General features: G+C 40.4%; 1 protein-coding gene across 1 annotated transcript in view; it reads left to right on the plus strand.

The window, feature by feature from the left end:
• The window catches only part of LOC114356252 (tyrosine-protein phosphatase 99A), a 41,974-nt gene that overhangs the window by 1,662 nt on the left and 12,677 nt on the right, over nt 1-27,635 (plus strand). The window contains exons 2-10 of the mRNA XM_028309338.1: nt 13,364-14,089; nt 14,498-14,677; nt 15,794-15,945; nt 16,928-17,035; nt 17,879-18,030; nt 18,704-18,807; nt 22,579-22,750; nt 26,536-26,645; nt 27,207-27,393. Of these exons, the coding sequence (XP_028165139.1) occupies nt 13,364-14,089; nt 14,498-14,677; nt 15,794-15,945; nt 16,928-17,035; nt 17,879-18,030; nt 18,704-18,807; nt 22,579-22,750; nt 26,536-26,645; nt 27,207-27,393 (1,891 nt within the window). The remainder of the gene's footprint in view (nt 1-13,363; nt 14,090-14,497; nt 14,678-15,793; nt 15,946-16,927; nt 17,036-17,878; nt 18,031-18,703; nt 18,808-22,578; nt 22,751-26,535; nt 26,646-27,206; nt 27,394-27,635) is intronic.

Raw genomic sequence — 27,635 nt, forward strand, 5'->3', positions numbered from 1 at the left:
TAAAATATAAATGAGTACATCTTTGCAGACAGATACAAACTTTTCTTTTATTGTGTGTTGTGTATATCTTTATGTATATTTTAAGAAATTCTGCTTTATCTAAACAATTGCCGTTTTAACAAAGTTTTTGATGTGAAACTTAATGAGATAATTTTTTATTTAAGAAAGGTATGTTACACCAAAACACATTAAGATAATTTGCAGTATTATTAGGGTTTTAGATTAAATACATAATATGTTCTCCAATTACAGGTCAGGTACACACAATTTCCATAATGTTGCAGTTGAATATTAATAATATGTAATATTATAAGATTAAAGAGTTGTAAATTTAATAGTCTTAAGGGTTGTAATTCCATGAGATCAAGAGGTCATGGATGACTTGACTCTTTTAGCATTGAATAAACGACGTTGAAACGCGACCGCAAGATTATTGCAGTTATTTCCTCGAACGAAGCTGTTGTTTTCTTTTCGTAATAATATGTAGGTCAATTAAACTCTCGGTCTCATTCTTAAGATTTCTGATGGGTTTCAGATAAGAGGTCCGTGGGGCTACTCCGAAAAACGTTATCCAAAGTTTCGAATGTTGCCATCTGCATCCCTCTTACGCAAAGCCAGCCTGAGCGACGCGACGGTGGAAGACCCGAAACTAAACTGCNTTTGTGTTTATTTGTTGTACTCCTTATTTTTTAGTACCTAGAAACTAAAGTCCATTCAGCGTAAGATGGTGATTATGACAGTTCTATTTAGTGAGGCGCTCCTTATAAAGTTAATCGATATTTTTTAGAATCGAGAATATTTTCTATAGAAATCTAATCGCCTTTTATTTGTTTGATTTTTAATCTTGATCAAAATAATATCTATGAATTTGAACTATCTGGAAATGGAATAAACGTGAATATTCTTAGTGGTAGTAGTATATCAGAAAGAATTAAATATATGCATTTTATTCAATAATACATCAAAATAACAATAACAAACAATACGTGGAGAAATCGCATAAAACAAAACCGTCATCAAAGGCAAACGCACACGTACTGACTTAGCTTTGACCTGCCTGAGATAATAATCGTGATTCGAGGGTAAGATGACCACCATGCCGATTACTGATTTATTGCGATTGTTTATGTTCCATCCCTATGAGCAAAGGTTTCCGACTAAACTAACGCAGAAGCAATTCATTTAATATTTTTTCACAATTTTTTCTAAATAAAAAATTATAAATAATTAGAAATAACTTGTTTAGGTTAATTGAGAAAGATTAGTGATTGATATTTTGGAAGGATGAAAACACACAAAAGTAATTGATTTTTACAACTCAATATTTTTATTCATAGAAAGTTAGAATCTTAAAACGAAACGTTTTATCTGTCTAAATCACCATCATAAGTTGAATGAACTATAATAAAACACCGATTTTATCGATAAAAAGCGTTGAATTTTCGTACTCGTAACACCCGAAACAGAACCACTGTAACACCCGAAACAAAGAAAAAATTTATAAAAAAATAGTAAAACGTTTTATGTAACAGTGATTGTATATTACATGGTTTGTAAATTTCATACTTTAGAAGTCCTATAAGTTTTAGGTATGATTCCTTAAGAAAATTCGCTAAATTTCGAGTAAATGCAGCAACAGTCAGAACATAGAGGCAAAATCTCGTAACGCCCGAAACGCACACTTTTCGACTCATATTTTCGTTATCCTACATTTTAAGCTGTACAAACTTTATTATTTAGATAAAACAAATAAAAACGGACAGATTAAGGCACTAACATTATTAAAATACTATTTCAAAATACATGAAATTGTTGAATATGTGTGTACGAACGTAACACCCGAAACGATGGAATGACCCTTGTGGAACTTTTTGTTTATTACTTAAAAAATATAAATCCAGTTATTCATTAATCAATAACAATCTGTAGGAAGTTGATTTAATTATTAATTAAACAATTAATTTAAAATTCCAATTGATTGTTGTACTTTTTGTATTACATGACATGATGCAGTTAAAATTATAATTTGTTTTGTGAAATGATCTGTTTTCATATATTACTTTTCTTTAAGATTTATTATTGTTGAAGATTTATGGGATTTCACTGTTTAATTATGTTAAAGTTAAAATTAATGATTGAAATTACGTAAAATATGTAGTTTATTCAGTACATGGCCCTTTCCAGGGCACTTACACACGTCCCAACATGATTATGTATCATATACTTCATTTTTCAAAAGATTTATATTGTAACTTCCCTACCCAAGGAATACTCAGCACTGAGGTTTTGGTTTTGTGTCCAAGTAAGTGCTGTAATAATTGGACATATACTCCAGATGGAAAGTACTTGGTAGGTTCACAGTCATGGATAATTAGTTTTTCCTTGTAAAATATAAATAAGTACATCTTTGCAGACAGATACAAACTTTTCTTTTATTATGTGTTGTGTAATATATCTTTATGTATATTTTAAGAAATTCTGCTTTATCTAAACAATTGCCATTTTAACAAAGTTTTTAATGTGAAACTTAACAAAAAAGATGAGATAATTTTTTATTTTATATTTACTAAGAAAGGTATGTCACACCAAAACACATTAAGATAATTTGCAGTATTATTAGGGTTTTAGATTAAATCCCAACTAATATTATAAATGCGAAAGTAACTCTGTCTGTCTGTCTGTCTGTTACGCTTTCCCGCTTAAACCTCGCAACCGATTTTGATGAAATTTGGCATAGAGATAGTTTGAGTCCCGGGAAAGAACATAGGATAGTTTTTATCCCGGTTTTTGAAACAGGGACGCGCGCGATAAAGTTTTTCTGTGACAGACAAAATTCCACGCGGGCGAAGTCGCGGGCGGAAAGCTAGTACATAATATGTTCTCCAATTACAGGTCAGGTACACACAATTTCCATAATATTGCAGTCGAATATTAATAATAATATGTAATATAATAAGATTAAAGAGTTGTAAATTTAATAGTCTTAAGGGTTGTAATTCCATGAGATCAAGAGGTCATGGATGACTTGAGTCTTTTAGCATTGAATAAACGACGTTGAAACGCGACCGCAAGATTATTGCAGTTATTTCCTCGAACGAAGTTGTTGTTTTCTTTTCGTAATAATATGTAGGTCAATTGAACTCTGGTCTCATTCTTAAGATTTCTGATGAGTTTCAGATAAGAGGTCCGTGGGGCTACTCCGAAAAACGTAATCCAAAGTTTCGAATGTTGCCATCTGCATCCCTCTCATGCAAAGCGAAATGCCAGCGTGAGCGACGCGACGGTGGAAGACTCGAAACTAAACTGCGTTTTGTAGTCAATACGCCAATCAAAACTCGTTTCATTCTTGTCCCTAGGATTATAATAATAATTCTTGTACAGAACACTGAGCCTCGATATTTGGGAATTGAGTTGCTTTGCTAATAAAAATCTTTTAACCACCAAGCTTACTCGACGATTCCGCCCGCATGGAACCAATCGCTGTTAGTGTTGATAGACAGAAACGACATCCACTTTAACTTGACCTCGTTCTCAGATGACCGCGCTTATTACGGAGAAGTCAAGTGCCCCTTAGCCTCCTCTCAGCTTAGATTGATAAAGCATGGCTAACCTAGACTACACTTCATTGGGTTTTAAAGAGCGGTGAAAGTTTCGTCAAATGGTTCGGAAACCAATGCACTGCTTGCATCTAAAACCTAATCTTTATCTGTTGTAATTTTGTCATAATAAGTTCTTAGCAAAAAGAAGTCACTATTTCTGTGAAGGCATGAGATCGTACTTTTTGGTGGCTTAATATTATAAAAGCTGTAAAATAAAATTGATTCAGAGCAGATGTACAAAACAGCTATAAAATAACCAGAAAATAGATTTGGCAATGAGGATCATTTCGATTTTTAGCTGTGAATGCAGATTTATAGGGCTAAGAAATCCTTAATACACAGTGCAAAAATTTTCGTTCTACGACAAAAATTGACGAAGTTATGGCCAAATTACTAAAAAAGTTCACTGACCGCCCGGCGCGGGGACGATGACGTCATTATATCCGATCCGAACGCTGCCGGCGTACTGCGTGGATAGAAAATATTTTTTTCTAGCCAAATTATCAGTTTTAGAGAAAAACTTGTAATGACATTTATTCATCAGAATAAAGTAAGCTATCGATAGGTAATTTTTAAAAATGGAAATTGTGAAAAACAACGCAAAAAATCCATACGCTCATACGATTCAATGGCACGCAGAGACGCGATTGGGGTCTCCGCGGTGGTATATTTGGCGATTTATTCAAATAAAGTGTACATAAGTGTTGTTAGAGTCATATCTTCTTCCAAGTAAAATATAAAAATGTATAAGTATTAATTTATTTACTTCTAACAATAAGGTATAACTTCTAACAATAAGACATTGCTATGAAAATCAAACAATTGCCATTTTAACAAAGTTTTTAATGTGAAACTTAACAAAAAAGATGAGATAATTTTTTATTTTATATTTACTAAGAAAGGTATGTCACACCAAAACACATTAAGATAATTTGCAGTATTATTAGGGTTTTAGATTAAATCCCAACTAATATTATAAATGCGAAAGTAACTCTGTCTGTCTGTCTGTCTGTTACGCTTTCCCGCTTAAACCTCGCAACCGATTTTGATGAAATTTGGCATAGAGATAGTTTGAGTCCCGGGAAAGAACATAGGATAGTTTTTATCCCGGTTTTTGAAACAGGGACGCGCGCGATAAAGTTTTTCTGTGACAGACAAAATTCCACGCGGGCGAAGTCGCGGGCGGAAAGCTAGTACATAATATGTTCTCCAATTACAGGTCAGGTACACACAATTTCCATAATATTGCAGTCGAATATTAATAATAATATGTAATATAATAAGATTAAAGAGTTGTAAATTTAATAGTCTTAAGGGTTGTAATTCCATGAGATCAAGAGGTCATGGATGACTTGAGTCTTTTAGCATTGAATAAACGACGTTGAAACGCGACCGCAAGATTATTGCAGTTATTTCCTCGAACGAAGTTGTTGTTTTCTTTTCGTAATAATATGTAGGTCAATTGAACTCTGGTCTCATTCTTAAGATTTCTGATGAGTTTCAGATAAGAGGTCCGTGGGGCTACTCCGAAAAACGTAATCCAAAGTTTCGAATGTTGCCATCTGCATCCCTCTCATGCAAAGCGAAATGCCAGCGTGAGCGACGCGACGGTGGAAGACTCGAAACTAAACTGCGTTTTGTAGTCAATACGCCAATCAAAACTCGTTTCATTCTTGTCCCTAGGATTATAATAATAATTCTTGTACAGAACACTGAGCCTCGATATTTGGGAATTGAGTTGCTTTGCTAATAAAAATCTTTTAACCACCAAGCTTACTCGACGATTCCGCCCGCATGGAACCAATCGCTGTTAGTGTTGATAGACAGAAACGACATCCACTTTAACTTGACCTCGTTCTCAGATGACCGCGCTTATTACGGAGAAGNTGGAGGGGTCAAGTGCCCCTTAGCCTCCTCTTAGCTTAGATTGATAAAGCATGGCTAACCTAGACTACACTTCATTGGGTTTTAAAGAGCGGTGAAAGTTTCGTCAAATGGTTCGGAAACCAAAGCACTGCATGCATCTAAAACCCAATCTTTATCTATTGTAAGTTTATCGTAATAAATTCGCCGCAAAAAGAAGGCACTATTTCTGTGAAGGCACGAGATCGTTCTTTTTGGTGGATGGATATTATAAAGGCGGTAAAATAAAATTTATACAGAGCATATGTACAAAACAGCTATAAAATAACCAGAAAATAGACTTGCCAATTGTAGGAAATATCAAAATATCTTCCTTGAATTAGGTCGTAAAATCTGGTATCTCAAACTGTATGTTGGGGCTTAAATCTATGAGAAAGTTAATAGTACAATACCCCGTGTTTCCATAAGATATCGAATCATCTAAGAGACCTTACTGTTCTCGTTTGTAAACTCTTTAATGTTACTGCTTCCCAGTGATATCCAAGTTAAAAGTTAGGGCGTATATTTATCTAACTGCCTAATAGTCTAGTAACTAGACTCTGTCGAGCCGGTTAAATTGAATGCCTGTGGCTTGGACACGACCGTTCTTTAATAAAATGTATAAGAAATTTATTTATGACTAAATGTGGTCGCGCTGTACAAGTGACGATAAAGCTACATATTTGTAGATCACAAACATTACTATGAGGAAGACCAGTGCACTGTAAGAACAGTGCGCGTGGACGTACACTGTACTTCACCCTGTACGTCGTACAGGGTGACACGCGAACCAATCATAGAGCTCCATTCAACGCTGTGAGTTCGATTTGCTGATTCACTTATGCTAGCATCGTTTGTGTATACGGACGTAAGTCTCGCCTCATCATCTCTGCTTAGCAGTGCAGTCACTCCTAATGTCGTTCATGTGTTTCAGTACATGCATTCTATTGATACATATTCGTTAAAGAGTGGTAGAGATAGATAAATATAAAGTACGGGAATTAGTCCACAAAAAAGAACCAAAACTATTTCCGCGTGGGTGTATAAATAAATGCAAAAGCAATCCAAGGTATATGCTGTCGCCCTTATCCGATACAAAATTAAATCAATTTTGCTTTGCAACTGATACGCACGCTGCTCTGCCAATGCAGTGCATGATGGCGTGTGTTCACAATACAAGTTTGTTGATATTTGTAAGTTTGTTTGTAAACAGATTTGCTCGAATTAATCTGCGGAACTGCTATTTGATTTGAGAATTATGTCATCAATAGAAAGCTACGCTGTTTCTGAATCTTAGATACTTCTGATCAAGAAATATGTAGTTCCTTAGATTTTGGACCACGCTCAGGACTATTCCCGCCGCTTGTTCCTACCGCTGCAACTCCTATGTAGCCAGAATCTACAGCTTGACTGCCAAAACTGCCAATAAAAACCCAACCAGTGAAGGCCAAGTTTGTCCCGGAGAAAAGTTAGTCTGTCATTCGACCCGCAACGAAATCAATCAGAAGATTTTGGACCACTTGTAGGGTCCACGCGAGTGGAGCAACGCTCAAAGGCTAGTAAATGCAGGTTGACACACGGTAGGTAGGTGCAGTGTTCGAGTTGTGAGTCAGAGGATAAATTGATATGACCTTCCCTGCGCATTCGCATCGCGAAACTTCACGCAGTCTTCCTTTATTAGACCCGGTTTCCACCAACGCGTAGCGGAGTAAAAAAGTTTTTTGAATAACCAATCAGATTCCATTATTTGCACATCTCCACTCCGCTCCGCTTCGGTGGAAATGGATCAAGCAAAGAGCGGAAAAGTGTTGGGCGCACTTGTTTTTCTATAGAATTTGATAGCGGCGGCAGCGCGGCGGATAAGTGCGGAGAAGAGTGAGGCAGTGCGGTGTTTCATAGATAGCAATAGACTGACAGCTGACAGCTATGCACAGCTCACACATCTCTCTTCTCCGCTCCGCTTTGGTGGAAATAGCGTGCCAGCTTCGCCGCACATCTCTCGTCTCCGCATCGCAATGCATTGATGGAAACCGGGCCTAAAAGGTGGATCCGAACCTTGCTTGTAGCTTCGGTCATGGATTTCAGCTTGTCACTGGTGATTTGTGTTGTTGTCCCAGCATAAGAAAAGTAACTTTTATCGTTACGTATTTGTTATTATGACGGATTAGTCTTGGTAGAGGCCTAGGCCTCTAAAGGCCATGAGCATTGGACTTTGGTCCATTTTGGGATCTCGCTGACCCTTTTTACTGTACCTCGAGTGTTTCTAGGAATCTGATCACATCTAGGTATAGTTATGATTGTCAGTAACTCGTTTTGGTCCTGGATTCCTGCCCAATGTTACATGGTAACTGTTTTTGGTGGTAACTGGAACAGTCTGACTTTCGATCATTTGTGGCATTTACAATCAATAGTTTATTCAGACTTTCCTAGAAACATTTTCTGTAATCTGGAAAAGAAATACAAATTCGACCGACATTTTTATCTAGCCTAGTATCCCTCAAGAAGTTATCTAGGCTACTACAATCTTGTCAAACATTCTACATTTGTTCAGCGATTTAGAAAAATACCAGATACACTCTTTATGACTTACTTATCTGCCGGATTTGCAAGCCTACTTTTTGCAGAACCAAACAGTGTGTTCATAATTTCTGTCGCTCGTTTCCTACCTTGACCGACGAATATACCTGCGACCTGTTTTACCACCTTTGTTGCTACAACAATCAATCGTTTTGTATCGGGGCATTGACCTCTAACTGTATTGTTGCATAAGTATTGTTTTGCCGCCAATTACGACTGTCATAATTACCACCTCATTCGCTTTCGACAATGGCCCCCTTCGCGATTTACAATGCCTGAGGATAATTAAGTTTGGTTTAATGTTCGCTTAGCTTTTGTCCCGTCTTGGTCTGTGAAGCTGTTCGTGTCTGTCTGGATTTAAGACTGGGAAGTAATTATCCCTAGATATTAGTATAGATTTAGTATTTATGCTCTTTATGACTCTACTTTAAATGCAAAAGTAATTAGGATACTGATACTGTAAGAACTACTCTCGTGGAGTGATTTATAGTGAAAAGAACAAAAGTATTTGTTTAAAACAATGTTATCATTATTAACTTTATCATTGTATTTAGATTCGAGATAAAGTAAGGTTGATTGAATGATATTAGAAAAGCCAAGAAGTCACATTCAAAGTGATAAATTGTTTAGACATATTATTTAAAATAATTAATATATGTAATAATGTAGGATTGTAATGGTGAAAGAATTTTTCAAATCGGTCCAGTAGTTTCGGAACCTACTTATCCAATACAAACAAACTAACAATTAAATTTTTTCACTTTAGTTGAGTGCAAATGAGTCTACTTTAAGGTAGAGTCGTAAAAAACTCGAGTCAGTCTTGATTTCGAGACTTGAGTCTATTTTCAAAACTCGGACTTGTTAGTCACATGAGTCCAAGTCCTTTGAGTCTTCTGAGTCCTTTTGATCCTTTTCAAGTTCTTTGAGCTAGACTGAGTCTTCAAAAATAGCTCAAGTTTTATTAAATAAGACTCCAAGATTCGAGTTTCTTTCAACATTGTTGTTGTAAAAACGAAGCCATTTGTTTTAGTAAAGTTTGCGATGCAGTCAGGTCATCTTGCACTTCCATGTTTATCACGCCTATAAGGACAAAGTAAAATACATTTTTCCTCTTAAGGGGGTGCAGCGCCGGCGAAAAATTACGATTTGCTAGCCGAGATAGCGGTGGCGCAACGAACTAACACGACCGCACACAAACTACTTTACAGAGTAGAGACAAAAGAGACTCAATACAGAGTAAAAACACGTATTTCACTAATTTTGCGAAACAAAACTTGAGTTTATAATACTTTAATTAGGAAAAAGGAAGGATTTGATTTTTTGTTTGTATTGCTGCGAAAATTCTTATACAATAAAAATCCTAACTAATATTGATTCTTCTGATGAACAAAGGCTTTAAAAAAGTTTCGTAAAAGAGTATTTTTCGTAGACGTTCAATTCAAATAGGCTGTTAACGTAGCGTCCTTCCATTCTATACATGGCCAGAACGCAAGGGTGTGAAACTAATCGAGTATAGTTTGGAAATAACTTTTTTTTACTAAACTCTTCCAAACTGTTTGAGCAGTTACGCAAATACCGCGTACCTACTAATCTAAATAAAAATGTTATCGATTTATTTATTTAATCCTACCTAATCAGTTTATTTTGAAAAACCACTTACCCGCAAGAGTGTTAAAAATCTAGTTTTATATTGATTCGATAAAATATATTTAAGTAAAAAGAAATAAAAATACTCTTAAATGTAATTCCATATTTTACTGAATAAGTATCAAACTAACTTTTTCACACTCTTGTCAAGTGTAAGTGGTGTAGTATAGTGTGAAACGGAGAAGCGAGCATCCACAATAAAAATTTAACACGACTGTATTCATTACGCAAAATTCGTGTATACTTTGTACTGTAGTCGCAGATTTACGAAGATTACAAAATATACACGAGCAGTTTCCTACGGCTGCTTCTACCCATGTATACAGGGTGTGGTTTTGTGAAACAACGCCCATCTCTGGAGTGATAGTACACCTGAAAGTTTATTGCAAGAAAAATATAAATAAAATTTTAACTTATTACTTTATTTCTAAAGAACCTCGGGCTGGAAGACGTAGCGTGGGCAGGCCTCCTACTAGGTGGACCGACGATCTGGTAAAGGTCGCGGGAAGAGCCTGGATGCGGGCAGCGCAGGACCGTTCATTGTGGAAAACCTTGGGGGAGGCCTTTGTCCAGCAGTGGACGTCATTTGGCTGAAACGAACGAACGAACGAAAGAACCTCGTTCAAAAGTCTCTTTAAACTTTCGAGACGGCGCTTCCTACCGGTCACGGTAATATTAAACTTCTCTTTTCTTTTCTCACTTCGCTTATTGTTTTGCGTTACTCATTTAGCATACTTTCTTTATACAGTGTGAGTCACGATAAAGTACTCATATGAAAATAGGTGAAACTAAACCTATATTTATTGACAAAAAAGAGGTCAAAAATGTTTAGAGGGGTTTTTTTTATATAGAATTTTTTTCCTTCCGATTACTTATTGTAAAGAAAACGTAATAACTTTTACACTAAGAGGTATATCCTGATAAAATAAAAACAGTAATAATGCTAAATAACAGGCGATACTAAAAAAATACATATAATACTCAGGAAAAGACAACAAAATAATAATAAAAAAATGATACTTTTTGAAAAATATCTGCTTTTAAATTCATGTACTTTTGGTTATTTGATAAATTTCTCCAAAAAATGCCACTATAACAGGTAGTTTTTATTACTTCATGTTATTTTCTATCGTATTACCTTTGTAAAACCAAAAATCGCATGTCTCTATCCCTATCACAACATTTGCTATGATCGTTTGAGGAGAAATGAGAACCAAAGCGGGCGTGGCACATAGCTCGTACAGCTGATAGCCGCTGGCGCAGGAATGTTCTTGAGCGGCGACCTCTTTCGGCTGAAACTAACGAACGGCNTTTTTTTTTTTTTTTTTTTTTTTTTAAATTCCTGCCCAATATTACATGGTAACTGTTTTTGGTAGATGGAACAGTCTGATTTTCGATCTGTAGCATTTTCAATCAATAGTTTATTCAGTCAGAGTTTCCTAGAAACATTTTCTGTAATCTGGAAATACAAATTCGACCGACATTTTTATCTAGCCTAGTATCCCTCAAGAAGTTATCTAGGCTACTACAATCTTGTCAAACATTCTACATTTGTTCAGCGATTTAGAAAAATACCAGAGAGTGTCTCTTTATGACTTACTTATCTGTCGGATTTGCAAGCCTACTTTTTGCAAAACCAAACAGTGTGTTCATAATTTCTGTCGCTTGTTTCCTACCTTGACCGACGAATATACCTGCGACCTGTTTTACCACCTTTGTTGCAACAACAATCAATCGTTTTGTATCGGGGCATTGACCTCTAACTGTATTGTTGCATAAGTATTGTTTTGCCGCCAATTACGACTGTCATAATTACCACCTCATTCGCTTTCGACAATGGCCCCCTTCGCGATTTACAATGCCTGAGGATAATTAAGTTTGGTTTAATGTTCGCTTAGCTTTTGTCCCGTCTTGGTCTGTTCGTGTCTGTCTGGATTTAAGACTGGGAAGTAATTATCCCAAGAAATTAGTAAAGATTTAGTATTTATGCTGTTTATGACTCTACTTTAAATGCAAAAGTTTAGGATTTATTTGTAGCTATCACAGAAAATTGATTGATTTATTTTTCTGTAAGAACTACTCTCACTAAGGAAAGGAGTGATTTATAGTAAAAAGAACAGTAGTATTTGTTTATAACAATGTTATCATTATTAACTTTATCATTGTATTTAGATTCGAGATAAAGTAAGGTTGATTGAATGATATTAGAAAAGCCAAGAAGTCACATTCAAACTGATAAATTGTTTAAACATATTATTTAAATTAATTAATATAATAATGTAGGATTGTAATGGTGAAAGAATTTTTCAAATCGGTCCAGTAGTTTCGGAACCTACTTATCCAATACAAACAAACTAACAATTACATTTTTTCTCTTAAGTTAAGTGCAAATGAGTCTCCTATAGGTAGAGTTGTAAAAAACTCGAGTCAGTCTTGATTTCGAGACTTGAGTCTATTTTCAAAACTCGGACTTGTTAGTCACATGAGTCCAAGTCCTTTAAGTCTTCTGAGTCCTTTTGATCCTTTTAAGTGCTTTGAGCTAGACTGAGTCTTCAAAAATAGCTCAAGTTTTATTAAATAAGACTCCAAGATTCGAGTTTCTTTCAACATTAACTATAGGTTCATAAACCATGTCACATAGTTAATGTAAAAACCAAGCCATTTGTTTTAGTAAAGTTTGCGATGCAGTCAGGTCATTCTGCACTTCCATGTTTTTTACGCCTATAAGGACAAAGTAAAATACATTTTTCCTCTTAACTGTACACACGACAAAACAAGCTGTCCAGTTTCCTCACAGATATCCTTTTTAGGTATTCCATTTCTAGGTCAATTGAAGAAATTATCAAACATATTGTTTGCTGCGCGTGCGCACAGGTATGCAAATGAAACGAATCGATTAACTGTGGATGGTAGCAGCCTTGTTGAATAGAAACTAGAATAATCGATAAATATACAAATGCAGTATTTATCGTTTTAACACAATCCTAACTATGGAATATTATTATACTTAGGTATTATAGTTTATTATTTTTGATCTTCTATCGAGTGGGTCGTAAACTTGAAATGATCACTGATGTTACAACCATCTGGTGTTGTGAAAATCCTTGGGGGAGGCGTCATAAATGACGTCCACTGCTGGACAAAGACCTCCCCTTTGTCCAGCATCCATTATTGCAATCCTAGATGCTACTAAAGAGAAAAAGGTGGTCTTGTATGTATAGAAAAATATTTTTCATTGGTTTTGAACCTTATATTATCTCACTAAAGTTCAAAATATGGTGCCGTTCTGCCACAACCAGATAAAGCTTTAAGCCGGAAGACCGCAAGATAACGAACTATTCTAGTGCACCAGTAAATCAAGAGGTGCCAATAGCGCTCCTTATCTGTTTCTTAATTTAGACTTGTTACACATCACATCCTTCGGAATTTGAACTGCTCTTTCCTGTTAGTTTGTCTATTGGGAACGCACTCGTCATTTGCTTTAGAGGATATTGTATTTTATTCTAATACATCATAGGTATTCTTAGTTGATACCCGGCCACAATGGGACAACAGTCAGTGTGTTTGCATTGGACTTGCTATGGTTTTCCTTAATTATATCATGTATAAAATATAACAAGGTTGTCCGTTTGTTTCAGTTCCGTCCGCACCTCAGAATCTGGCTGTCAACGTCGTGACGTCAACCGAGATCCACCTATCATGGGCCCCGCCTGCCCACCGCCACGCTCTGCCCGCCCCAGAGAAGAAACCCACCAATCCCGACCCAGAATTCGCCGTCCTCCCAAAAAAGAAGATCGAGCACCAATCAGATGCGCCCGTCAATGACGTCATAGCCCCCAACGACCAACAAGACACCGCGGAAAAGTTAAAAGAATTCGAATACGCAACGTACAACTTGTACAAAAACGACAAACCGAAGTACAACGATGACTATTCAACGTCTGATATGATGATGAATTCGTACAGGAAGAAAAGAGAGGGACGCTCTCACAGGCACAGAAAGAGACGGCAGGAGAACGGCACGGATCCTAAAAGCTTGGAGTTTGAGAGTACAGGGGATGTGGAAACACACCAAGCCCTGGAGATAGGGAATTCGATTGATATGGTGAAGAAATCTTATACTCCGACTAGGACACACGTCGACGCCAGCCAGATTGCGTATGTTCTCTACTATGAACAAGGAATTCCTAGGTTCGATATAACCACAGTGAATTCAGTACAGAGTTCTTCGGACGTGAAGAATAACAATGTGTTCTCCAGTGACCTTGGAATGGAGGAATATTCCAGGTCGACGAAGAATCTGACCCTCGTCAATAAGTCTGGGAAGAATACCAACGTTGTCGGATTCAGGTTGAAGAATCTGAGTAAGTAATAATAATATATTTTTCTTGTATCATTCATCACCATCATCATTTCAGCAATAGGAAGTCCACTGCTGAACATAGGCCTCGACCCAATGTTTGCCACAATGGCCGGTTAATGGCGACCTGCATCCAGCGCCTTTCTGCTACCTTTATGAGATCGTCGGTCCACATTGTATACCAATATTTATTGATATTACTTCTTCATTAAGTAATTTAATGATACTGGCTGTAAAATGTGACCAAAAACAGGAGACGACATTCTTTTGTGACAGCTTCCTAGTGCTTAGACTTTTCTGATAAGTTTTAACATTGGAAGTTACATTAAAATCCGCAATTATTGCACGAAATAACAAACAATAATCACCGTTCTCACAAAATTTCTTATTAATAATCTTGTTCTAATTCCAGAGCCCTTCACCCCATACAAGATCTGGGTGCGCGCGTTCTTCAAGTTTCCGCTAGATGGCGTGATGTCTTCGGACTTACTGGAGCGACTCAGCAACAAGTCGGAGCCGGTCTACGCGCTGACTGACGTCATGCCGCCTTCCGCGCCCAAGATCCTCAACCTGACCTGTGACATGCCTAAACGTAAGTGTCAATAAACCGACACAGAGGTGTCAGGTTCGATTCCCATGGGAGCAGATTTTTTTGTGGTACGGATTTTTCTAAGTCCGCCTGGATAGCTACCACCATCTCACAAAATTCTGTCGTTAGTTTTTTGGCAGTAAAATTCGTTTACCATAAAACGTATGTCAATTGACTAAGTTGTCTGTCCACACACAGGGTGTTTTTATTGCATTATGCTTAGCTAGCTGACAATGTACAACAAGCACACCTTGTTTTCTTAAGTACTTGAGAATTCGTAAGTACTTACTAAATACGTCAGAATAAAACAAGTGCACGTTAACTGCCACAACATTATCTAAAACGTGACTAAACTTCATGAAGCCAATTTTATAATAATAAAAAATTTGGAATATCGACAAGGTATACATTGTGCCACTGGTGCTCTCCAGCACTGGGATCATACCCAGACACCTACTTAGTGCCCTCCGCAACCTAGACATTCAGGAAAATATTTACATGACAATGCAGAAAGCCGCTATCCTTAACACGTGCCGCATAGTTCGGAAGTTCTTGCAGGACGACAACATCCAAAACTCCAATCCAGCAAACGCAGCTCACTTGGCCTAGGCCCGTGAGTCAGCCGTCAACACTGGAGAAATTTTCTTTCTTCGAGGTTTAATAAAACTTAACAATAAATAATAATAATAATAAATCTTTGGACAATTTCACACAGCGCCAGCTAGCCCCAAAGTAAGCAACTTAATGCTTGTGTTATGGGTGCTAGCTTAACGGAAAAGCTTTTAAAAGCCTTGACCTTCACTGGTTAGGTCTTTATTGGCGGTCAAGCTGTAAATCAGGAGTTGCAGCGTTGGGAACGAGAGGGTGGAATAGTCCCGTTTTAAATGCCTTCTCCAGCAATGTAGAAATCATTGAGGGAGGCTTATGTTCAGCAGTTGACGTCCTGTGGCTGAAATTATGATAATAATGAAATTACTTCTCTATGGTAAAGAACATATTAATCTTTGGGGAGGCCTATGTTCAGCAGTGGACGTCCTTTTGCTGAAATGATGATGATGAAATGCCTTCTCTATAGTGAAGAAATCATCAAAATATTGAGTACAGTTCCCTTCTTGGCAGGCACGTTGTACCTCCAGTGGCGTCAGCCGACGGAATACAACAATACCTTAGACCAGTACGTGGTGACGCTGCGGAAGATTCCAGAACTGCAGCCGCGGACTCGGCTCACTCTGCCGACTAATAAGAACGACATTGAGACGACTATCAGTGTGGTAAGTTATGTTTACAAAATAATTTATCCTTAATCCTTACAATTTTAAAAACAAAATGCATATGAAGAATCAAGCTTCAACGCTTTTACACCTGGGCAAACACATTCTAAGCCCACAGAATGTAAAATATCGCCACCCAAAAAATACTGCACTACCTAATGGATGCAGGACTCGTAGGCGAACTGTAAGGAAAACAGTGACGATCACAATAGACCGATACCGCAGTGGTACTGGGACTTTACAAAACCAGATTAGCAGCTCAACAAAAATAAAAAATTAAAAATCAAGCTTCAAATGTGCAAGAAGACAATTAGGCCCAGTTTCTACCAAAGCGGAGAGGAGGGATGTGTTCGAATAACTAACCAGATTTCGTTATTTCCATATCACCTCTCTCTCCTCACATTCGGTTCGGAAATCCCATTGGTTGTTCTACAGCTCCTCTTCTGTCCGCTTTCAAATTAAATATTTCTAGCTTCCATTTGATAGAGCTTGCAAATCACTTTCTGGATCAGTAACTAGTTTTCCGATATCGTCTATAGTTTAGAAATAATCGTGTGAGATCACTTATCTTATCGTTTCCACCTTGTATAGTATTTCTTGGAATACAAAGTATACATACGTGCTTGCGTGCGTTATTATTATTACCTTAAAGCTATTCCCATAGTGACTTGCTTGCGTAGCGCCCTCACACATATCCCAAACAGGAAACGTAGAATATTATTATTTAAGAGGATAATTCAATGTTTAATATTTACGCAATACTAAAATAGCATTATTTGCATCAGAACATTATTCTGTTAAGGCGTTATACTAGACCAGTAGATCACACTAATGTATCAACTCTAGGCCCCGGGTCAGTGTGTATTTGTTTTTATCGATTTTGGACGATAAGCTCATGCATTTGTCGTTTAAAATCGTCGATAAGATTTTATCATGGCATCCTAGTGCGGTTGATCTGAGGAAGGATTATTTTATCTTCTAGGAAGTGGAATTGTGGAACGTGACGCGATATGAAGTAAAGATCTACGCGGTAACGCAGTCGGTGGCTCGCGCTAACGCTCTGATCAACGGCTCCGAATCTCCGCCCGAGGTAAGCTATTTTATTATATTATTGCTTATTATGAAGCCTCTGTTTCTGCAATTTATTACACCGATCTTGTCGCGACAAGGAAAAATTTCCGTGCTTTTAAGCGGTTTTGTGAAACATATTTTCAGGCAGCTAATTGCTCATAAGATAGGCCCCTTTAATTGATATTTATTGTCCGTGGTGAGTATCTTTTCTTAATGGTTATTAAACCTTTGTTTGTCACCTGTAATCCGCTTTGCAATGGAGGGAAGTCAAACCTTAACTTCGAACTCCTCCTATGTTCTTCTGATTAATTTTGTTGCGGGTCCAATGACAGTTTAACTTTCCCCCGGGACAAACTTGACCTTCATTGGTTGGGTTTTTATGGCGGGCAAGCTGTAGATCCTGGTTACACAGGAGTTGCAGCGGTGGAAATAGTCCCGTTATTAAGAAGACAAAAACGAATAGTTATAATAGTTTGTTTGATCAGGAAAGTGTGATCTGTAATCTATCTTTAATAAGTAATTACAATAACATCCTGTAACAGTATAGTAAATAACAATATAGTTAATTAATAGTAAAATTAAATTATTTGCAATTATTTTATTTTCAATTAAAGTTACTATTAGTTTGAATCGATCGGTAAGAATATTGCTATCCTATTTTAAACTTGAATGATTTAATGTGATATGCATGAACTTAAGAAAATTCGCTGAGTTATGTGGAGGGTGGCAATTACTCCCGATGAATGAGCTACTGAGCTTAAATTGCTTAAAAATCTAACTACAATTATTATCTTGGTATACTTCTTAAAGCGGTCCTGGGTGTGTTTATTTTGCCGCATATTTATGTGTTACATTTGTGCAGGAGGTGTCCAGTGAATGGTGCGCCGCCCACTCTGAAGCGATGTCGCCTGGAAACGCCCCAGTGGCATCAGGGGGCGTCCACACCGCCGCGCTGTTTGCTATTGCTCCCATCGCGTTACTAGCTGCTGTTGGAGTCGCCTTAGTTTATTGGAGGTATGGTATCAGACTATACAGGGTGTCTAGTATAAGGGTGGCCACCAAACAACGCCTCCGTGGCGTTAGGAGGCGTTCAAACTGCAGTGATGTTTGCTTTCGCGCCTATAGCCTTACTGGTTGCTGTCGGAGTTGCCTTAGTGTATTGGAGGTATGTCACTGGACTATACAGGGTGTTTAGTGTCAGGGAGGCCACTAAGTAACGCCCCATTAGCGTCAGGGAGGGTTCACAGTGCGGTGCTGTTTGTAATCGCGCCCATAGCGTTACTAGCTGCTGTTGGGGTCGCCTTGGTTTACTGGAGGTATGTCAACAAAATATACAGGGTGTTTAACGCAAAGGAGGCCAACAAACAACGCCGCCGTGGCGTTAGGAGGCGTTCAAACTGCAGTGCTGTTTGCTATCGCGCCCATAGCGTTACTAGCTGCTGTAGGGCTCGCCTTGGGGTATTGGAGGTATGCCATCAACCATATACAGGGTGTGTACTGTACGGGAGGCCATTGTTTGAAGCTCTGGAGCTTACGTGTTCACTCATACGACATGAATCAAGCATCTAATGTCACATTTTATTGGTAGAAATTGGTATTTCAATGATCTTTGTTTTGCAACATAAGCCAAATAAGAAACATTTTACTAAATTGCGGTTTTATAATCGGTTTATTGTTGTCCTTTTAGATGCAGGTCCCGCCTCAGCAAATGCGTGAGCGCAGTATACAACTATTTGGAGGAGGGCGGCGAGAGAGCGGCGCGGGCGCCTCTCAACGCGTACAAGAAGCCAGGTAACATTTCATTTACTTAAAATGAGATTATTATTAATTGAATATTATTTAATGTGTACTTCTGCGAGGTTGTAGTTGTAGTAGTAAATCTAACAACTATATTTATTTATTATTCATTATTGAGCAATTACATATTTGATCCAAATAGCGTCCTAAATCCTTTTTAGGTTTGTCTAGACACTATTGTTCTCTATACAAATAAAAACAAACGTAATATTATCGTGTTAATGTGATAATTAAAATATGGTCATTATTTTGACACATTAGATACCCGATGTCGTTATGATATAATTTGCTAAAAGCTTTTTTTTATTTTATTTTATCTTATTTTTTTTCCTACTGTCTTCACAGCATACAGTTAAAGTTACTGTGACATCTATTCCACTGTTAAAGTTAGACAATACTGAAGCAGGGTGCTACTATTCTTCTTCTTTTCGTGTCGACAACAAACCTACACAGTGTCAGCCCAAAACTCCGCCACAAGAATGGCGTTGTCAGTAGCACTCATCAAATCCTCCTGAGTGCAGTTGCTTGGACACAGGACACTGTTGAACATAGTTTTAAATAATGTCCAAATTGGCAGAATTTATAATCAACCGTTGGATGTTATAATATCACGATACACGCTGAGTGGGTGCCATTTTGGTTCATAATCTGTCAAATTATTTATATTGTGTTAAACTGTTTGAATATTTTTCTTTCTTTTTTTTCTAAGGCTAAGAACTCGGAGCGATTTTAAATCGCGCCGCGTGCTAAGTCACTGGTATAAAATAGTCGCCCGCTGATCGGGGCGGGACCCGATTATAACCGCGCGTGCTGCGGGCGAAAACCGCGTCGTGAGTTTGTGCATTAGTTTTTACATAACTTTATTCTACAGAAGCTGCGGGCCCGCAACCTTCGCGGGCGCGGGTGTAAATCGCGCCATGAGTTCTTAGCCTAACCAGGCCTGTTCATCTCCGCGAGTTAACATCGAAAACAAAACACGCACGATTGCCCCCTACAAGAGTACTATTCGACAAGGCCTCACGAGCGAACATTGACTCACGCACGCGTATTCTTGTGTATGATGGAAAAAAATAAAGAAAATGGTGTACTAAATACTGTGCAGTATTTAACTGCCTAAATAATAATAAAAACACAGAATGTACTTTTTTAAGTTGCCTCAAGACACTGAGAGGTAAATAAGTAGTTAATATTATTCATGATAATTCATGCTAAATCATGTATTTCCTCCGCCATTTTCTGCAGATTGGCACCTCACGTCACATCATTTTACCGAAGTCAGCCCTATAGCTTCGGCGCAGTACCGATCACTGACGTTTGTCAACAAAACTTCTGACAAACTTGCTTGACTCTTGAGATTGTGCTAAATTACACCATATTGTTAATGACATTGAGCATACATTTTTTTAAATACCTTCGCGNCCAATACAGGGTGTCTAGTCTCATAGGCCATTGTTTTGAAACTCTGGAGCTTACGTGCTCACTCATACGACATAATCAAGCCTTTAATGTCACATTTTACTGGTAGAAATTGGTATTTCAGTGATGTTTGTTTTGCAACAAGCCAAATAAGAAACTTTTTACTAAACTGCGGTTTTATAAACGGTTAAATGTTGTCCTTTTAGATGCAGGTCCCGCCTCAGCAAATGCGTGAGCGCAGTGTATAATTATTTGGAAGAGGGCGGCGAGAGAGCTGCGCGGGCGCCTCTCAACGCGTACAAGAAGCCAGGTAACATTTAATTGAATAGACATGTTGACACCACAGTCAATTGACGTACTTTTTAAAACTGTCAAAACGAAACTCTCCCATAGATTTTGTATGGCACTACAAGCAAGTGACGTCACTATTTTGTCAACTCAATTAAACTACTTTTTTCAATTACAATGCGACCAAAAATCGTAATTTACAGGTAATTTAAAGTAAATTAAGTTTTTAAGACCAGAATGAAGGGTCTTTTTAAAACAGTTGTAGTTTCGAATTTTTGGGGTTTGGTGTCAAACTGTCTATTTTAAAGGAAGAAACTGATATTTTTTATGAGCAATGGTATTGATTCTGTGCAGTTAAAAGACAATGCCGGAAATTGGCGTCTTTTTTTTTTCGCGCGGCCATCGACCAAACTTTGTTTTTTGATTACAAAATAGTGTAATAAACCAAACTTACTATGAAATTGCAACAAAATAGTGAGATTGTATGTGTAAACAAACAATACCATCCATTAAAGGCTCCAGACATCAGTATGGAGCAGAATCAGCGCAATAAAAAAATAGCGCAATATTTTGTTGCAATTTCTTACAAAACTTGCGCACAAAAAGCAAATCTAGTATGAAAATCATCAAACTTCTAATGCTCGTAACTCAGTTCAGACTGAGTTTAGAGGTATACATGCCATAGTAAGTTTGGTTTATTACACTATTTTGTAATCAAAAAACAAAGTTTGGTAGATGGCCGCGCGAAAAAAAAAGACGCCACTTTCCATACAAATCTGGCATTGCCATTTGTAAGATGTCTCATAATGAAATAATGAACATTTTTAGTACTAGATTACTTTCGGGTCACATGATGGTGAACATTTTTTCCAGGACCTTATTTTCAGGGGTTAAGTTGAATCTGTATCCAAGGGAATACATTGGTTCGGTTATGTAGCTAGGTATGGAGGTTCTAATGAGGGAGAAATAATCCTAAGGCTCAAGTTTAATTATTATTATTTCAGCCACAGGACATCCACTGTTAAAATTAAATATAGTTTCAAATAATGTCCAAATTGGCAGAATTTATAATGAACCATTTGCTGTTATAATGATTGTCATGATACACGCTGAGTAGCCATTTTGGTTCAATAATCTGTCAAATTATTTATATTTTGTTAAACTGTTCGAATATTTTTCTTTCTTTTTTTCTAAAGCTAAGAACTCACGGCGCGATTTTCACACGTGCCCGCGGCGGTTATGGAATTGCGGTTTTATTTCAAAACTCACGGCGCGATTTTTCAAAAAATCGCCCCGCGTGCTAAGTCACTGGTACAAAATGGTCGTCCACCGATCAGGCGGTTTTCGCCTGCGCGAGCGGGACCCGTTTACAACCGCGCCCGCTGCGGGCGAAAACCGCGTCGTGAGTTTGTGCATTAGTTTTTATATAAGTATCTGCATTCTACAGAATCTGCGGGCCCGCAACCTTCGCGGGCGCGGGTGTAAATCGCGCCATGAGTTCTTAGCCTAACCAGGCCTGTTCATCTCCGCGAGTTTACATCGAAAACAAAACACGCACGATTGCCCCCTACAAGAGTACTATTCGACAAGGCCTCACGAGCGAACATTGACTCACGCACGCGTATTCTTGTGTATGATGGAAAAAAATAAAGAAAATGGTGTACTTAATACTGTGCAGTATTTAACTGCCTAAATAATAATAAAAACACAGAATGTACTTTTTTAAGTTGCCTGAAGACACTGAGAGGTAAATAAGTAGTTAATATTATTCATGATAATTCATGCTAAATCATGTATTTCCTCCGCCATTTTCTGCAGATTGGCACCTCACGTCACATCATTTTACCGAAGTCAGCCCTATAGCTTCGGCGCAGTACCGATCACTGACGTTTGTCAACAAAACTTCTGACAAACTTGCTTGACTCTTGAGATTGTGCTAAATTACACCATATTGTTAATGACATTGAGCATACATTTTTTTGAATACCTTCGCGAAGTAAAACTTCTGTACGTAGTACTTATTATTATTCTGTGGCCTAACTGTGCCAATTTTCCTCCCAGTGGTGAACTGTTCCCCGCTCCGCTCGTGCGCCTCTGGTGGCACTACCAACGGCAGCGCGTGCTCGGCGGCGCGGCCCCCGCGCATGGCCGGCGCGCAGCTCCCCGCCGTGCCCGCCGCCCGCTTCCCCGCGCGCGTCGCCGCGCTGCACGCTGACGGGGACATTGGATTCAGGTGGGCAGACATTAATACCATTCCAGGATTCACGTAGATACTTACAAAGCAGCGACGCGCCCGTTAGAGCAGCCGCAGGTCGAGCGAGGCTGCTGACAGCATTGGCTTCATGTAGGTGGACATTAATAAGCGTGCCCCCCCCCACAAAGTAGTGACACGCCCATTAGAGCAGTCGCGGATCAAGGCTGCTGACATTGACTTAAGGTGGGCGGACATTAATAAGCGTGCTCCCCCCCCACAAAGCAGCGATGCGACCATTAGACCAGCCGCAGGTCGAGCGAAGCTGCTGACATTGATACATAACCGTGCTTCTGGTAGGGAGACATTAATAAGCGTGCCCCCCCCATGCTGGATTCAGGTATATACTCGCAAAGCAACGACGCACCATTAGAAGCAGCCTCGCGGCTGCTCAAATGGAGACGCTGCCTCAACCTGAGGCACGACACGTTGCGAGGCTTTCGTAGCCTCGGACTCCTGAAATGGGGGGGCCATTCCAGGATTCACGTAGATACTTACAAAGCAGCGACGCGCCCGTTAGAGCAGCCGCGGGTCGAGACTGCTGACATCGGCTTCAGGTAGGTAGACATAACTAAGCATGCCCCCTCCCCCCTCCCCCCAGTGCCTGCTGCATACTTACCACGCACGTTGAGCTGGATCTCCATTTGAGCAGCCTCGTTGCTGCTCAAATGGAGACGCTGCCTCAACCTGAGGCACGACACGTTGCGAGGCTTTGGTCGCCTCGGACCGAACCATATTTTGTGTCTCGGTCCGAGGTCGCCTTTACGCGGCTTTATCAACAATGATGCATAGGCATATCACGTGACTATAAGCCTGAAGGCTTCTAACGACAGCGCGTGCGACTTCAGATTTCTCCGCGCACGTCGCCGCGTTGCATTCTAATGGAGACACCGGATTCAGGTACACACTTACAAAGCAGCGAAGCGCCCATTAGAGACGCACGAGGCGCGTAGGACTTCTGAGATTCACGTACTCGTGACTTGCACGTATCAACAAAGATACATCAGCAACACAGAACAGCATCACGTGACTGTAAGCCTGAAGGCTCCCTGTGTAGCCCCGTGGCACCGCCAACGGCAGCGCGTGCTCGGCGGCGCGGCCCCCGCGCATGGCCGGCGCGCAGCTCCCCGCCGTGCCCGCCGCCCGCTTCCCCGCGCGCGTCGCCGCGCTGCACGCCGACGGGGACATTGGCTTCAGGTGGGTAGACAGAAATAAGCGTGCCCCCCCTCCCCCATTCCGGATTTAGGTACATACAAAGCAGCGACACGCCCATTAGAGTAGGGGTCGAGGCTGCTGACATTGGCTTTAGGTACACTCGCTCCTGTAAACAATACACTCTCGTACACTCAAGGCAGCGCTTGCGAGGCCCTCTGAGGACTTCCCTTGCTAACGGAGACATTGGCTTCAGGTAGGTAGACATTAATAACTGTGCCCCCCCCACAAAGTAAAGACGCGCCCATTAGAGCAGCCGCTGGTCGAGGCTGCTGACATTGGCATAAGGTAGTCAGACATTAATAACCGTGCCCCCCCCATGCCCGCTGCGGGCTTCCCCGTGCCCGCTGCGGACTTACCAGTGCCCGCTGCAGACTTATCCACGCACCTCGTCAGCATGTCACGCGTGACATGCTGACGGAGTCATTAGCTTCAGGCATACATAAAGCAGCGTCGCGCCGATTAAGCTGGATCTCCATTAGAGGCAGCCTCGAGTCAAATGGCTCAACCTGAAGCACTACACTTTGCGAGGTTTTTGTCGCCTCTTACCGAACCATATGGGGTCATCCATAAAGTACGTCACACGTAAAGAGGGGGGGAGGGGGTTGACAAAATGTGACATGGTGTGACAAGGGGTGGGAGGGGTCCTAAGTTTCGTGACATCACATTTCAATTGTTTTAAATATTTTATATAATGTTGATTTCATAAAAAAAATGTACTTAATTTTAAATGGAAATAAAACTAATTTCGGAACTGCTGTTAATTTAATAATTTTTCGATGTGAAATTGCAAAACATGTTACGTCACACTAGGGAGGGGGGGGTCTCAGAAATGTGACCACCTGTGACAAGGACGGAGGGGGGGTCAAAAAATCATGAAATTCGTGTGACGTACTTTATGTACTTAATTTAAATGGAAATAAAACTAATTTCGGAACTGCTGTTAATTTAATAATTTTTCGATGTGAAATTGCAAAACATGTTACGTCACACTAGGGAGGGGGGGGGGGGTCTCAGAAATGTGACCACCTGTGACAAGGACGGAGGGGGGGTCAAAAAATCATGAAATTCGTGTGACGTACTTTATGGATGGCCCCTATTTTGTCGCTCGGGACGAGGCAGCCGCTCGGCCCGAGGCTGCCTTTACGCGGCTTATCACGTGACTATAAGGCTGAAGGCTTCCTGTCTTTTGAATCGGGGGTACAACTAACGGCAGCGTGTGCGACTGCCGATTTCGCCGCGTTGCATTCTGATGAAGACACCGGATTCAGGTACACACAAAGCAGCGACGCGCCCATTTAGCTGAATCCCCATTAGTGTAGGTGACACTAGGCGACATGCAATAGCGACAGCTCGGCGACTTAGCCTGTCTCGTCCCGAGCCACAAAATGTTGCTCGGTCCGATAGCTCTCCCAGAGTCTCAATTTGAGTAGTCGCAGCTGTCCTTAGGCATGTCACGTGTCTATAAGCCCGAAGGCTCCTGTGTAGCCCCGTGGCACCGCCAACGGCAGCGCGTGCTCGGCGGCGCGGCCCCCGCGCATGGCCGGCGCGCAGCTCCCCGCCGTGCCCGCCGCCCGCTTCCCCGCGCGCGTCGCCGCGCTGCACGCCGACGGGGACATCGGCTTCAGGTGGGTTCAATAACCGTGCCCCCCCCCCCCATTCCAGGATTCACGTAGATACTTACAAAGCAGCGACGCGCCCGTTAGAGCAGCCGCCCCGTGATGGATTCTGGTATATACAAAGCAGCGACGCGCCATTAGAGCAGCCGCAGGTCGAGCGAGGCTGCTAACATTGATACATAACCGTGCTTCTGGTAGGGAGACATTAATAAGCGTGCCCCCCCCGTGATGGATTCTGGTATATACAAAGCAGCGACGCGCCATTAGAGCAGCCGCAGGTCGAGCGAGGCTGCTAACATTGATACATAACCGTGCTTCTGGTAGGGAGACATTAATAAGCGTGCCCCCCCCGTGATGGATTCTGGTATATACAAAGCAGCGACGCGCCATTAGAAGCAGCCTCGCGGCTGCTCAAATGGAGACGCTGCCTCAACTAGAGGCACGACACGTTGCGAGGCTTTAGCCACCGCGGACCGAGCCACATTTTGTCGCTCGGGCCGGAGCAGCCGCTCGGCCCGAGGCTGCCTTTACGCGGCTTATCACGTGACTATAAGTTTTAGCTAGTTTTTCTGAGTGTGTAGTTTGTAAGTTGTGCGTATTGCATACTGCTATATCAATTAAATATACGGTCTTATTAGTTTTGTCATGTAAAATTATATCGGGTCTATTGTAGTGGATTGTTTTATCAGTAATAATGGTTCTATCCCAGTATATTTTGTAATTTTCGTTGTCTAGAACTGTGTCAGGCTGGTATTTGTAATATGGAGTTTTTTGTGAAATGAATTGGAATTTGAACGCTAAATGTTGATGGATTATTGCTGCTACTTGGTCATGCCTATGTTTGTAGTCCGTTTGTACGATAATTATTATTATAATTCAAACTGCCATCCATAGTGCAGTGCTTTAAGTATTAAAAATGATATTGTTTGTTCACAGCAAGGAGTACGAGATCGTGGTGGCGAGATCGGCTGCACTGGGGCACACGAGCCACCACAGCCACCGTCCCGAGAACAGACTGAAAAATAGATATTTGAATATTACTGCTTGTGAGTATTCATTTAGCTACAGATCTAGCATTGAACTCAGTCAGCGCCTGAGGTATGGCAGTGGCACGTAGGGTATTTTTGTAACGTCAAACGTGACTTCAGATTTATTTGCTCTGTTACGTCATATGTTAATGTCGCCCCTCCTGTGCCGCTCCTATATCCCTGCCACTGACTGAATTGAGCGCTACACCTTCAGTTATATTTGTTAGAATAGGTCTACGTATCAAAAAGTCTTGCTTAGTTTTGGACTAGGAGACGCAACATAAAATGCAAAAAATAAAATAATGATACCCGAGTATGATCAATGAGGGTTTTCGCGTATGAAAGATCCGCTAGATGGCGGGACGTGGATGTGGGGTCTGACTGCTGCGTGATTGGTGGATTTTGACATATCTGTCAATGTCATGTCAAAAATAACCAATCATGCAGCATTTGGACCTCGCGTCTACGTATTGCCATCTGGCGGATTTTTCGTTCGCGAAAACCCTCGTTGTCTTAACCTGGAAAATAGCCCACGGCTCGCGCATATAACATCATATTATAACACCTTTCTCCTTACAGATGACCACTCCCGCGTTTGCGTCTCGGCTGGCGGTCGCTGCGGCGCCGCCGGCTGCGTTGGCGCCGGCCGCGGCGCCGCTTGCGACTACGTCAACGCCAACTTCATTGATGGCATGCTGCCCGCGCTGAACGCGCCGGCGCTGCGACGCATCCGACGCCGTTTGGAGCGCCTGCGCCGCCCGCAGAGGTGAGTAGGAGTTGGGACTTTATAGTGAAGGAATAAGAACGTCATTGCAACAGGAACACGTTGCCTAGAGCGCCTGCGCCGCCTGCAGAGGTGAGCGGGAGTTGTGACCTTATGGCGAGGGAATAGGATTGTCATTGCAACAGGAGAGCGAGCAGCATTAGTACAATGAACGCGCCTGCGCCGCCCGCAGAGATGAGTGGGAGTTGCGACCTTATGGCGAGGGATTAGGGCTCAGTGTGAGT

This window comes from Ostrinia furnacalis, unplaced genomic scaffold, assembly GCF_004193835.3.
Source record: "Ostrinia furnacalis isolate ACB-3 unplaced genomic scaffold, ASM419383v2 OfSCF2703, whole genome shotgun sequence".
Lineage (NCBI taxonomy): Eukaryota > Metazoa > Arthropoda > Insecta > Lepidoptera > Crambidae > Ostrinia > Ostrinia furnacalis.